This window comes from Osmia bicornis, chromosome 14 (assembly GCF_907164935.1).
Source record: "Osmia bicornis bicornis chromosome 14, iOsmBic2.1, whole genome shotgun sequence".
NCBI classification, from domain to species: Eukaryota; Metazoa; Arthropoda; class Insecta; order Hymenoptera; family Megachilidae; genus Osmia; species Osmia bicornis.
Window position 1 is genome coordinate 760,332 of NC_060229.1, and position 14,055 is coordinate 774,386.

The window sequence follows — 14,055 nt, forward strand, 5'->3', positions numbered from 1 at the left end:
CCTTGGATCCCTTTTGTAAGCATCCCATCATAGCGCCTCCTGCCGGTAAATAAAGGAACTAAATCACGCAAAAATTTTGGCCCTCTAGCGGGAAAAATGCGAACTAAATTTTCGACCTCGGGTCAGCGCCATCTGGTTTCGGAAAAAGGAACTATATCATGCACCAATTTTGGCCCTCTAGCGGCAAAAATGTGAACTAAATTTTCGACCTCGGGTCAGCGCCATCTGGTTTCGGAAAAAGGAACTATATCATGCACCAATTTTGGCCCTCTAGCGGCAAAAATGCGAACTAAATTTTCGACCTCGGGTCAGCGCCATCTGGTTTCGGAAAAAGGAACTATATCATGCACCAATTTTAGCCCTCTAGCGGCAAAAATGTGAACTAAAAACTCGACGTCGAATCAGCGCCATCTGGTTTCGGAAAAAGGAACTATATCATGCACCAATTTTGGCCCTCTAGCGGCAAAAATGTGAACTAAATTTTCGACCTCGAATCAGCGCCCTCTGGCGGTAAAAAAAGGAACTAAATTTTTCCGAAAATTTAAATTTAAAATTATTTTTTACGAGACTTTACTTACCTTTACTTACCTTTACTTACCTTTACTTACCTTTACTTACCTTTACTCGAACCAGTGGCCATAAGTATTATAGTTATAATATATTTATTATAAGGGTTGAAAGGATACAAGAGATGCAGGGAGAATTCAGGAGTGTAAGGGATACAGAGATATAAAGGGTACAGAGTTGTAAGGGATGCCGAGGTATAAGGAATGCCGGAATATACGAGAAGCAGGAATATAGGGAATGTAATGATATAAGGGATACAGGGATGTTAAGGATGCAGTGATAAAGGGTTGGGCCTCGTGAGGCCCTTAAAGACAAGAAAATAATAAATAACTGGGAAGGTTGAGCCGAGGCCGAGGTGGATCTCTAGATTGCGAGTTGTATGTGTGAGTTTGTCATACTTCTGAATGTAAGGAGTAACTAACTTTAATTCTTAATATCTTTTAAACAATTAGCCGTCTGCTCAGAAAATGGGGTATAAGTGTGTCCAGCTCGACGAGCTCTACAAGCTAGCAAAGTTTCATTAATAAGTGAGTGTAACACTTGGGTAGTTCTCCGTATCAGAGTTCTGAGTGCGTTAGATGTTGCAGTGCGAAGTATTTCACATTTTTCTACTAGGATATACTTTCTCAAGACATAGTGCATGTTCCACGGCCTTGGTACTTCGACCTTGGCACTTCTGGTCTAGGCGTCCGTAAAGTAGGCGCGGCCCTGGGGTACACCGCTATGGCGTCGCGACGAGTGTGCGCGAGAAAGCGCCGGGGTGGTTTTCTCGCTCCACCTCGGCTGCTCGGAGACCAGCCAGACGGGACAACCGGTCAGACGCTACTCGAGCCAGAGTCGCGTCAACGTCCTTCCGTGTATATCTTTCAATCGTCCTGAAGACGTTTCCTCTTCGTCGCGTTTCGATCTCGCTACCTTTCTTTTTTCTGTGCGTCTCGCTCTTTCGTTTCGACTGTTCCGCTTCAACGGCATCGAATCTCCGAGAACAAAGTTTTACCAGCTGCTCCAGGGAAGGCTGCACGGCTGTCAGAAAAGGAACATCCCCTTCGACGGTTTTTTTCCTTTTCCCCCTACACCGATTTTGGTCAAGTAGATCGTGATTTCGCGCGGTAGCGCCTCTTTCCGTGTGCACGAGCCTGCGTGGCAGTTTCACGAAGCGAAACATCGGCGGGAAGGTCTAGCAACAACGCGCGACCACCTGTAGTTGTGGCACCGAGCCACCCGTAACGGCTGTTCGGACGAGCCTCCCCACTTTCCGTGGACCATTCGCGTCTATCGAGTTCGAAACAACCCTCTTACACGTAGCTTGGACTCCATATCGTCGAGGAGAACGACGACGAGCACCGCCAAGGCCAAGGGCAACCACATCTAAACGCATACCGTGCAAGTCTGCCAGGATTACCACCAAAATGAAGACTTCATCGTTCTCCCTGCGCGTCATGCGACGGGTAAGTAAAAATAAATGATCCGTCCAATCACTTTCATACGTTCTGTATGTCGGTCGAGAAGACGGAAACGATCACAATCATTTGGGTAGAGTTTCTGAAAGGTTTGCGATCAGGATAGTTCACCAACGAGTTGTCTGAGATTTTCCTTGCCTCGGAAAGCCTCCCACGTAATCCTTGTACCAAAATAAAAGTCATGCTAGCATCGTAAAAGACGGAACTACACCGTAAACCTACCGTATAGTATAGAGTCGAAGGCGGGAAGCATAGTCGGCTGTCTTTAAAGTGAAACTCAATTTCGATTTTGTGTATTTCTCATACGGGCCACGGAAAAATTATGAGAAATAAAACGGTTGCTCTTTACCTCTTCAACTTGGCATCGGTTTTCAATTTCGAAACGGTTCGCTGGATTTACTCGAGGTTCGAGCGTAGGGGCGTGGGAGAAATACGCTTTGTTTCATTCCTTTCCAAAAACCGGACAGCTCTTTCTTTTCCAAAGAGATATGCCCACTGTTTCTTCCACGAGGATATTACGTCACTAAACTATGATACCATAAATAATTTGTTTGGCAAAAATTCGTGCCAGCATCGCGAATCTATTCGCGCAAACTGATTTATAACATTACTAACTAACGTTACTAACTAAGATTGCTGAAAACTTGATCGTAAATCGAAGGGAAACTCTTAAATTGAAAAATTACTAGCAGCATATGCTACCCGAGTACATTTTACGAGTTACATAATGGTAGTTGACAATCAATCATCCTTGGAACGTCTGATATCGCGTGGGATATTATTTCGAAATAGGAGCTCGCAATATCGACGCTGTACGCGTTAATTGATGTACCGGCCGCCGTGAAATTGAATTGGTCCCATGTGAAACGCGCTAAATAACGCAGATTTATACTATCGATCCAGATACGAAATAATTACTGTTTGATTAGTCGTAGATTCCACGAAAGGGTTATCGTCAGCACCATCTGATTGTCAGCACCATTGAGCAACGTTTTCGTGTCGAAACTAATAATATAAATCAGCCTGTATACCAGAGGAAACAAATGCACATTCTAATGCCATGAATCGTATATCCATTTCATTCTGTCGCATTTCTTTGACGCTTGGCGAGGGAGAGAGCATTTAATTTGCCCTTCAATTATTTCTCGCGAAATTCGAGCAATAAAACCTGAGCGATCGTCTCCGAGGGATTCATCGAACGAATTGCACCCCCGTAATTCTGTCCCTGAGAGGAACCTTCGTTTCGCTGGATTTAGATCCTCCCTGAGAAATTTCATCCCCGTGATAGACAATTAAATTGGAAAATGCAGCCGTGTAATACGACAAGTTGAAATGTACGACCTAGAATTCGTCTTGTAATAACTTCTCGTTTTGCCTTAAACCCTCTAGATTCTAATAACCATGATTCACGTTGGAACTTGCTAAACTCGAAGACGGCGATTAAAACGTAATCTTCGTTTTAATGACGGTACTCGCGACGGTACTTCTTAATTAATAATTTTGTGGCAGCCGGTTGTATTGCGTGAGTTATAATTCATTCGTGGAACAAAGCATGAACGGAAAGAGAGAAGAAAACTCGTTTAACTCGTCCCATTGTTCTCGACAAATTCGAGAATTTACGCGTTAAGCATCCCTCTTGTTCGAGTCGGAATTTCGTTCGTGTTCGACAACCTGAGCCTTCCAACTGGAGTATTATCCAGATATTTTCCAAAAGAGAGCATTATTTTCGTCTGACGCATGCAAAATACAAAGGGGTTTCGCTTTACGAAGACCCGTATAACTTCGTTTCGTTGGCCGTCTTCTTTTGAACGTAGTAGAATACAAAGAGGCGTTTCGAGCCGTGGTGCAAACAGTTTCAAATTCAAAGGAGCTGTTTCCCCGCGAGCCATTTCCGTCCGCTTTTCACGCGAATATTTCAAATCCCACAAAGCTCCTCGTACTTCTGCCAGCACGGAAAAACCTCCTCACCCACTACGTGGATTGAATCGTACTTTTCTTCTGCTAACCTCACGACATCTCTATCGAACTTCAAAACTAGACAAGTTGAATTTTCTTTAAGAAAAGAACAGAGAAAAAGAGAACTGTCGTTCCAAGTCAATTTCATTAGCAGTTTGAACGTTAACCTAAAAGCATTTTTCCTCTGTATTCGTGGAAATACTTTGAGCTTTTGGGTTTCTTTTACTAATACCTACGTTCCGCGATCGTACATTCATGTTTCCCTGTGGCGATCAAAATGGCAAATGGCAGGATTTTCTTGAGAAACGTGTGCTCCTGGATAGTCGATAAGCAGACAAACGTCTCGAAAATCCTTTTACCTTCTTCCCGCGATCTTACCCCTCTCGCGGGACAACGACGGCGAAGGCCCACTCACCCTACAAGTTTTCTCATTTCCCGGGAAAACATGATACCCGTCCTTGGCGAAAGCCATCATTTTCCAAGAATCTCTCTTGTCCCCGTTACGTTTGTCCTTCCATACTTTGTTCCCGCGGCTCTGATACGATAAATTGATGCTACCAACGTTCAAACTACTCCATCCCCAAGTTTTCCTCTTTTCTACGATTAACGGTACGCGTTCCCTACCTAATGTATAAAAGCGATGAAATTGGTTTGAAAGTTTCGTGTCTAATATCGACGGTCGTCTGGTACGTCCGATTCAATTTCTAAAAACAGGCGTTTAATCGCAGCCAGATCGAACTGAACGAAAGTAATTTCGCAAGTTGGGTGTTACTGCTAAAAGTTTCCAAATGGCTCGGGTAATTCGATTTCCTCTCTGAAAGAGAGGCATGTGTAGTTCGACGAGGAACGCGTCGACGCAGCTAGAGTATGTTTGCCCCGTCCTTTCAACCGCTTCACCGCCACTGACGGATAATATTGACCGTCTGAGGCGCAACACGATGCAATTAAGTCAGAGGTTAATTGATCGTGTCACCGAATTCCTGGAGCGACAGGTGAAAAGCCATTCTTTCGGAAACCCCGGGAATATCGTCGCTTTTATAAGACGAAAAAGGAGCAGACAAACGGGTCGAGCTCGGTTCCTGCGGCAATTAAAAGCGAGGAAGCTTCCAGGGAGGAACGTGATCGTCATACGACCTGAGTTTTCGCGCTCGAACTGAATCCTCCGATGAACAGAGGCGGTGGTTAATGCAGAAGCGAACACAGGCGGATCGTAACTGCGAATTCATCGGCTGCGTTCCGTCACGCGGACACGTAATCCGATTGTCGATCCTGCCGATCTCCTGGATTACTCTAGCTGTACACCATGGATGAACGTGGAAAATCAACCCCTCTGAAATAGTTCGTTCTTCATTACGCGTCGTTTAATCGTGACCAGAGTTGCCTTTGAAACGCGTCCTCGCGACAAACTTTACCTCGGAATCATGTGGAGCACGTATCGAGAAAATGGTGGCACGTTTTATTGCGTATCTTTTACGATCACGAAGGGTTCGCGCTATCCGTTTATAGTATTCACCCGCAAGCTGTTGCGGACTACGACAAATTTTGCAGGAAACAGCTGTTGTACGAATTATTCCTTTCTGAATACAGAACGAACAAGAGTGAGTAGAATCGTATTCACAAAGCAACATTTTCTTTGAACTTGTCCCCGTTGAAAGGACTATATCTGCTCTCATCTTAAAAAGGAACATGTCGGTTGTATATAAAATTCCTTTCACGATCGCTCGATCGCATCCAGCGTTCTCAGCATTTTCCGCTTGCCGTGGAGACGATGAAAGTCGTGATCCTTCTTGAAAAGAGAATCAAGAGTAAAGTTCGTGGAGAATAAGCTGCGAGACCTTCTATAAAGTTGCGAAAGTTATGATTTGTTAGTTTTAAGGTTTAGATATTGTGGAAAAAATAATTATTTTGTTTGATTTTCACTTATTTGATCACTCACAGCGAGGAGGAAGGATCGCGTATGAAGAGAGTTTCTAATGTTTGCCGAACAGCTCTCGAGGAAGCTCCGATTCGATCGAAGACTATTCTTAGTTCTTGAGGAACGACACAATCGTCGTCGTTGTCGTCTGTTTCCGTGTGCGAGCTCTATTTCCTGAACACTCGAGAGACTATTCCGTCTGAGGAACATAATGTTGTCGCGGATAACGACTTGCTCGGGACTTGTTTTACCCGAGATTCTTTACGACGAAAGGTCGTAAATACACACTGAATCTGAAAGCTTGTCATCTGCCATTAGAACAGGAAGCGCGAGTATTAAGAGATACTCTGCATCGTTGGTTAACCGTGGCGCCATTAAATCGTTCCGACGTTGTGGCTCAAGAGATCCTCGAGAAACCGTAAGGTCAAGGGTCAGGAGGTTTAAAGGGCAATCGATCTTCCACAGTTCGATCCCTGGGAAAGGTGTTGCAGGGATTTCGCGGTAGACTTTACCCCAAAACATCGGGGGTGGCCTGGAAAGCCGATCATCCGAAATAGACTGGGTGCGAATGCGTCGATTAATCGGAGCGAGCTCGACGCGAATTGACTGGCATCCAGCGATTTTGCGCCAGATGCAATTTTCTACTCTTTGATTGGTTAGTCGACCGAGATGGAATTGCAACGAGAGAGAGAGGCAACTACAGCCTCCATGGCCAAAACAAATTAATCAAAATTTGATGCTGTCGATAGTTCGGTTAGACGCGTTCGGCTTGCACAGCTTTCATCTCGATTTTTTAACGAACAAAAAACAACCCCACCGAACGTAATCAAAAGCGAAAATTATTAATGATTTTATCTGTTGTCTCTTCGCATACCTAATAGTAGTAGATCGTTAATGTATCAGACGAATCCAATTAATTGGTTAAGCATGTCTCGAGCTCGGATGAGCTTGTTTGATATCCAATTTATCTTCCAGTCTGGTACATCGCTCCTCTTAAATCCGACATCCACCTTTTTCATCGTAATTCACCTTTTCTCGGTAATAGGATTTGCTCGTTAACGTCGACGAGTTGCTTCGCGACAACCGAGCACGGACGGCTTTATTCTCCAACTGTCTGGAATATATTATCGATGGCGACGGCCACGTTTTATTCTTCGTTGAAACGCGATCGCGACTCAAATATCCTCTTTGAATCGCCACTGGTTCGAATTAAAATGTCGCGCAATCTGCCCATTGATGGCTCGATCGTAATAATAAATCAGAAATAACGCGACGACGTTAAATGCAAGCAAGTGCCGGCAATAAAGCGGCGTACAACTGAAAACAACGTCCACTTTTCAGCCATTCGTCGACGAGAAACGATTTCCTGTGTTCGATTCAGCGGCACGTTCCGCTTCTGTGGAAACGATAAATCCTCGCTTTATTTTTGCGGCTCAAGGATTACCAGACCGTCGGCTCGTAAATCTTCCAGGGATACAGGCTGAACTCGTTAGGTGCAGTTCGCGTGTACCTTTAACCTGTTAACCGGTTCGCTTTTCGATCGAAGAAACGTCATTTCTCTTCTGTACTTGGAACGATTGAATTGAATCGTTTTGGTTGCAAGAAAGGAAATTTAAAAAAAAAGGGAAATGCGAGTGTGGTACTGACCCAGTGTCAGAATCATCTCCATAGAAAAGGGATTAATTATGTTTTTGGTTCGATCGCGTGGCGAGAGACGACAGCGGATAGTGCGGAGGTTAAAATAGCGGTCTGTCGGCATGTCCCATGCGACATGCAAACTATCCTGTCGCGCGAAGTCCTTGCATTTCCATCAGCTTAATTAAGCCGACCAGCGGACAGAGTACAGCGGAATTGCGGCATAATTCCGCGGGCTCGTTGCGTCGTCGTTGACAAAGAGCGACGCGCGAACCGATAGCTTAGAGTTAGAGGCTCCCAAACTTCTTGGCCACTCGCGACGGCTGGCTTTTAACCTAATTGTCGAATAACCGACCGACTGTCGCCGTATTTTAATACTGTACGAAGGTTTCCAGCTGCCCTTTCGCGTTCGTTACCTTCAGCAATCTTTTAATTAAGCTTCTCTCCACGTCCTTCCGTCACTATCTCGTTGGCTGTATGGAAATCGACGACTTGATTAATATTGGAGAATTGCTTGCATTCAATGTTGTTTCAGAAAGGAACGATAAATCATCTTTTGTTCTTTTGAAAGTGGTGTGAATCGAATTTTAAGACAAACGAGTTGCAGTTAGTTTCAATTACCGATAAATAAGCTATAATGGAAGAAAAACAAAAGGGTAGAAACAATACCTCTGTATTCAATAAGTATCGTAATGAACAGTAACTGGCTATAAGCAAAGTGCTTCCAGACATTATTTTTTATGGATTCCTATATGTTGCTTCTGAAAAAACAATTAGATATAAAATCCATTAAGAGGACTATTAATGAAAGTACAATTCCCGTTTCCGTATTTCGCCCGTCCCACGGCTTACGAAGCTTTTTCCTCTAACGACAGTCTTTCTTGACTGTAGCTCGTGAAGCTTGCAAAGAGAATTAAACGAGCGTGCAAAGGGCCAACGAGACAGAGAATACAAAAAGAAACGCAATTACTTCTTGACGTTGCAAGGCTCCCGTTCAATGACCATCTCCCAAGAGCCTTAAAGTCGACCGCTCACTATCCCATTTGCATAAACAACTAAAATATAATACGTACCAAATAGTGATATCGACTATCAAGTGACAATCGATCGATAATTTTGTTCCTAAAGGAATTATCAAGAGAAAGAGTAGATAAATGTTCTTTTTATGCGAATAGTGGAACAGTCTCCTATTCCGTTGACTTATACTACTTGCTGACCGCTAGATAGGAAGTTTGAGACGTTGACAAAGAACGTTCGTGACAGGAACGCGAAGAAGGCAATCTATACACGGTTATTTTTTCCACGGTAGCTCTCATCCTCTTTCCTGTGCAAGTCGGAGATCAATTTTCCCAGCCATCGAGTTTAATTTCCGTCCTAGTCATCCCCATGGATTCTGGAATCCCCAGAAGCTACATTGCGGCAGCTTCCAATGTTCCTTATTTAAACTATTACGCATTTTATTATCAACTGACGTTGCACGCGTGTTTGCAAGCGTATTTGCATACTAGGACGATGTATAATTAAAGGTAGATTGTTATCAGACCGTGCAGGGGTTCCAACCGACGAAGCTTCAGAATTAATATTCATGGAAGAATCTGTTAAGAAAGAAATTACCCTTCTGCAGGATGATATACAAAACCAGGAATTATTCATGCGATACTTGGTACGCCTTTCGAAGAAACGAGATTCACGAGAGCAAGTGCTCGTTGGGTGCAACGTTTGAAAGCTACAGGTACGAGCAGCAATTACGCTCGTTAGCTTTTCGCGTGGTTTGCCTACGGCACGATGTCAAGGTTGCCTTTTGCCTTCTCTCTCTTCCGTAATCTTTGTTTCTTCTTGTCCTCTTTTCATTCTTATCCTTTTTGCTCGAGCTCTGAATGCAAGCAACCAATTTTCAACGTTTTTCCCGAGAGAAAACTCTTGGCTGCGCGTTCAAAGTTTGTCCAAATTGAAAGATGAAAATATAACTGTAGTGGTTCTCGTCCACACTTGCCACCAGAGGGACATCTACTATAACTTTCTCGCGAATTCTCGCTCAACTACCCACTTTTCTGCACATATTTTCCAAATTCGATCTAACTATTTCATGGCTGAGTCCCACCTGTTTTTCCCATGTGTAATTTTCAGCGATTTATTAAATACACGGTTGGAAAAACAGGGCGTGAAAGAGGAAACAAATGAAATGGAAACGTTGCATCACTGCGTATCGGGGGATTAACCGGAATTTCACCGCTGATGCAGTTTCGTGCCGATAATCGAGAAGCATCGCTTATTCCCAGTGGTCGACAATGGCGCGAAAAAGACAATCTCTTAATTAATCTCGTAATTAAGCTTCATTGATATTACAAGCTCCGCAAAAACGAGTGGAATATTAACAGGCACTCACACAGGAAAATGCGAAACGGCGAATAGGCACTGGCAGTCGACGGTAAGAATACCGTGACACACAAAACATCCTGCGACTGTGTGTTACTTGTGTGAGCGGCCTAAAGTGCAGCCCACCTGTTGCTAGGCCTATATCGCCCGATCTCTCACATTTTCACCGTCCTACTCGAATCCTTCGCGTTTCACGGCTAACGGCCACCGTGCTTTATTTCCGACCTCAAACGATCGAATTATCCGGATAAACGATCTTCTTGTTTCCTACCGGATCCATCGGACGTCCTCTTTTATCGATGAAACGCTCGCGACACGAAGAAAAATTAATCCCCCGTTGTAATATTGTCGAGTCTGCGGTGATTAATTAGTGCGATCTAAGGAAAAGTAGATATTTCAAAACTGCCAAGGGTTTCAGCTTTCTTGTTCGTTGAAATAAAATTGCATACGATCAGTGGCTTAAAGTATTATTACTCTAGAGTCAATGCGAAGATGTCCTTTTCTTTTTCTGTCAGGTGGTATAGGTCTTTCGTTTCTTTAAAGGCTAATTCAACCTCGAGAAGACAGTTCGATCCCATTTTCCACAAATGTAATTCAACCCACGCAGTGCTGGTTTCCTTGCGTCACAGGATTCTAGAACTACTTTCGTCTTTTTTTCTCCGTTAGTTCATGCTAAAATTGGAACAATGGAACAGGAAGCATTATCGCGTTCATTTATCGTGCTCTAACAGATCGGTGAGTAAAGCGAAAATTAAATATTTATGTTCTCCAAGGTTGTGCCAGTTTTGCCGCTCAAGTGGTTGTAAATTGATAGACTTGGGATTGTCCACCCTCATTAAATATATACTAACCCCTTTGGCGAAGTTGGACGCGATATTTGCTCTCCGCATTTCCTCTCCTGAGCCTCTTCTTTGCCCGAAGCGCAGTCTTTTCGAAAAGAAAAATAAAACTTGAAGAGGGATCAAATCCGCTTTAAACGCCACAAATTACTCCCGGCAAGTTTCGAGAAGACCGTATCGTTGCCATTGCAAATACCTACTCGCAGTTCGTCAACTTTTCAATGATTTGAATTCCCATGAATTCTCTTTCGATCTCGTCGATTTCTTCGTTTAAGAGGCAATTTCAAAGGAACTTCGCGAAAGTAGCTGGAAGAAGCAGTAGAGTTTGGAAAGATCATTAGACGGACTAATTGCACTGTCGTTAATTGAACGACGATGCTTACTTCCAGCTTCGAGTTTTAATCGCAAACGAAGCCACTTATTTGCGAGTAGCGAGCATCGATCTTCGGCTGCCAGTTATTTTCCAGCAACCCTTTCACCTGAATCAATTGTACGGTCTCTTTGCTAAAGAAAACTCGAAACTGAAACTATGTTATCGAGTTGGTAACTACCAGATGTCTTGTAAAAAGGGGTTCAGAAGAATTAAGATAAAGGCACGAGGCAACGAGCGAGCCTCTAACTAAGTTTCCATGCCATCGAGCAAAGGCAACGTAGCTAAATCTCATTTACCGACGTATTTGTAATGAAGTTTCCGTGAGTTATCAAGCATCCATAGCGAGAAACCCTGGATGCTGGCGGTTGCTAGGGTGAGCCAGTCGCACGTGTCAGCTACGTGATCGTATTCGATTATATGAAATACCTTGTACTCACGCGTATAGCCGTTTCTCACGTAACATCCTGAAAAATTCTAGCTGCTAGACCATTAAATACGCTATTATTTTCGTTCGTTTTGCAATAGCTTGAAAAAGCGAACAATTGCGTAATGTAGAATACTGAATAATCAACGTCTGTTGAAATTTGTAGGTGGGGGTGTTACTGTGAGCGCATAAATAACGTGGAAATACCGGGGAATTGGCGTGAAAATCCCTTAAATCCCATGTCGTGTAATTAAATGTACGATGCACACGCGACCAGGCTTTTCATCGGTTCAAATTCGTGGCTTCTGCCTTCAGCTTCGTTCCCACCGGACTTAAGAAACTTCCTGTCGGCATTCAACACAACACAGAATGTTTCATGGCGTGTAGGATCTTCTCTAATGCAGGAAACTTAGAGGGAAGGAAGAAGCTGCGGTTAAGGCAATGGATTCGTTGAATTATGAATATTTCGAGAAGCATTAGAGCTCACCAAGCAATCGTGTATGCACAAGCACCAACGCGTTCTAGGAATAACCACATTCACTGTGGGACAGACAATTGTCCCACAGAAAATGTAATAGTTATTCAAAAAGAGACAAATTATCATTAAAAACATAAAAAGAATGTTGGGAACCAAGGATTTGAACCGTGGATCTCTAGATTGCGAGTTGTATGTGTGAGTTTGTCATACTTCGTTTTTGTCCCAGTTTCGTAAAATTTCTAATTCATGTTTTGGCTATACATTACTCTGAAGGCAGGTTGGAGAAGTTATCGCAGGAAACAGTAACGGTGATGTTATGAGGAACGATGTAATGCAAGAAAGAGTGGGACGTTGTGGACGATATTAACGGCGCACTCGTTCGACCATTTATCGGCTGGAAGCTAGATAAATATCTAGCTGCAACGTTATGTGCTCCTCCTGACATTGATAAAGTGGCTGTTCTACTTTTCAATAGACTAAAGGCGTCGTTGCAGGTACAAAGACACAGGTATAGAAAGGAAACGGAAGGGAAATATCGAAGTCGAAGAAATTGCATTATAGTATTGCCCAGAGGAATTGGTTCTTATAGTTTGACATCCGTTTTAATCGAACAATATGTTCAGGTACAGCGTGTAAATAATTGCCGTCTCGTGCCTCGATGAAAGGTTGCTACCTGGCATGTAACATTTTCATTTTCAACTTTGTTTCTTACACTGATTCTTCTTCACTTATTTAAAATCATTCAGTTTGAAACTGCATCCTAATTATATTCCCTTGACGAATATTGTTTCCACTGAGGGAACAGTAGAACTCATCGATTCGATATCGTTTCGAATTGTACCCGACGCATTCATCCAATTCTCTATTTCGACGTTTCTCCTATCTTCAGAGATCGTATTTCCTCGCTAGCGAGGCGAATACACTTTCCTCCTCCATGCATCGAAGCAAAAGTATTATATATTTCTATTGTGAATACGCTCAGAAATGTCACGTGAAACCTCACGGATCTATGAACCGTCGAAATTCCTCGAACATCTTCAGGAAAACGAGAAAACAGGCATGGAAAATCTTTCCTGAGAAAGAGCTGAAACTCGCATGTGACCCCTGACATTACCTGCCCTACATTAATGACCTAGATCCCCATGATTCCGTTCTTGCAATTTCCACTAGACAATAGTGCGATCCAATAACGAGCATATAACGCCATACTCGATGGGGATCGCCGGAACTGCTAACAATCCTATGCTAATAATTCGATTACCAAGCGTTCGATCATGCCTGTACAATAGTTACATAAGCACTAACACTATATTTACGATAGTTTATCATAAACTGTACAAGTTTATGTTGTATAACTGGAAGATCGTGATCTTCGACGGTTTATGCTTCCACGAATAAGTACCTCTCACTAGCGATCGAAGTTTCCTCGTAAAGCAGCTCGCAGCAGAAGAAGGATACCAGGAACAGTGTGCTTCTGCTTAATCCCGAACGGTTTATCTAGAAACACCAGAAGCTCGGTAAACAAAACCAGCCACCAGCCCAGATTCATTTTCATTCTCCATCGACTACGTCCTGCTTTCTTCCACTTTTTTACATCTGAACGAGCATAGCAACCCTTGGAAAGATGGTCGGAAAGTAATAACGCAGAACTCGTTTCGAGACCAATTTACCATCGATTTCGTACACGTGTCGCGAGCACAAAAATCTCCTGGATAATACGGGAGCGAGCTTCCCATATCCTCGGCTTCCATAAACTTCACTGGGTTTTCTTTGACAGCTTTTGATTCAAAAGCTCTCCTTCTGAGTAAACGTTCGAGCTTCTTTCGTGCCTTTGAGCTTCATTCGATAAAAGAAAACTCGATTTTCGAAGAGCAAGCTACCTTGGAAATGCATGGTGTCGTTTTTAACTTCGATAAGAAGGAGGTTTTATTTTGCGCCACCTCCGAAAAAGTTGAAATGTATTTAGTATACTACTTAACCATTACATAGGTTTTATCAGCAGCTCGGTTCACTAAAAAGTGAAATAAAATAA

General features: G+C 43.2%; 1 protein-coding gene across 2 annotated transcripts in view; it reads left to right on the forward strand.

The window, feature by feature from the left end:
* The first annotated feature begins 1,733 nt into the window (after positions 1-1,733).
* LOC114877073 (neo-calmodulin-like) overlaps positions 1,734-14,055 on the forward strand; it is a 57,939-nt gene continuing 45,617 nt past the window's right edge. Inside the window, exon 1 of one of the 2 annotated variants that reach the window (XM_029189198.2) lies at positions 1,734-2,015. In XM_029189198.2, the coding sequence (XP_029045031.1) occupies positions 1,977-2,015 (39 nt within the window). In that variant the 5' untranslated portion in view covers positions 1,734-1,976. The remainder of the gene's footprint in view (positions 2,016-14,055) is intronic. The other variant, XM_029189199.2, reaches the window with a different exon arrangement.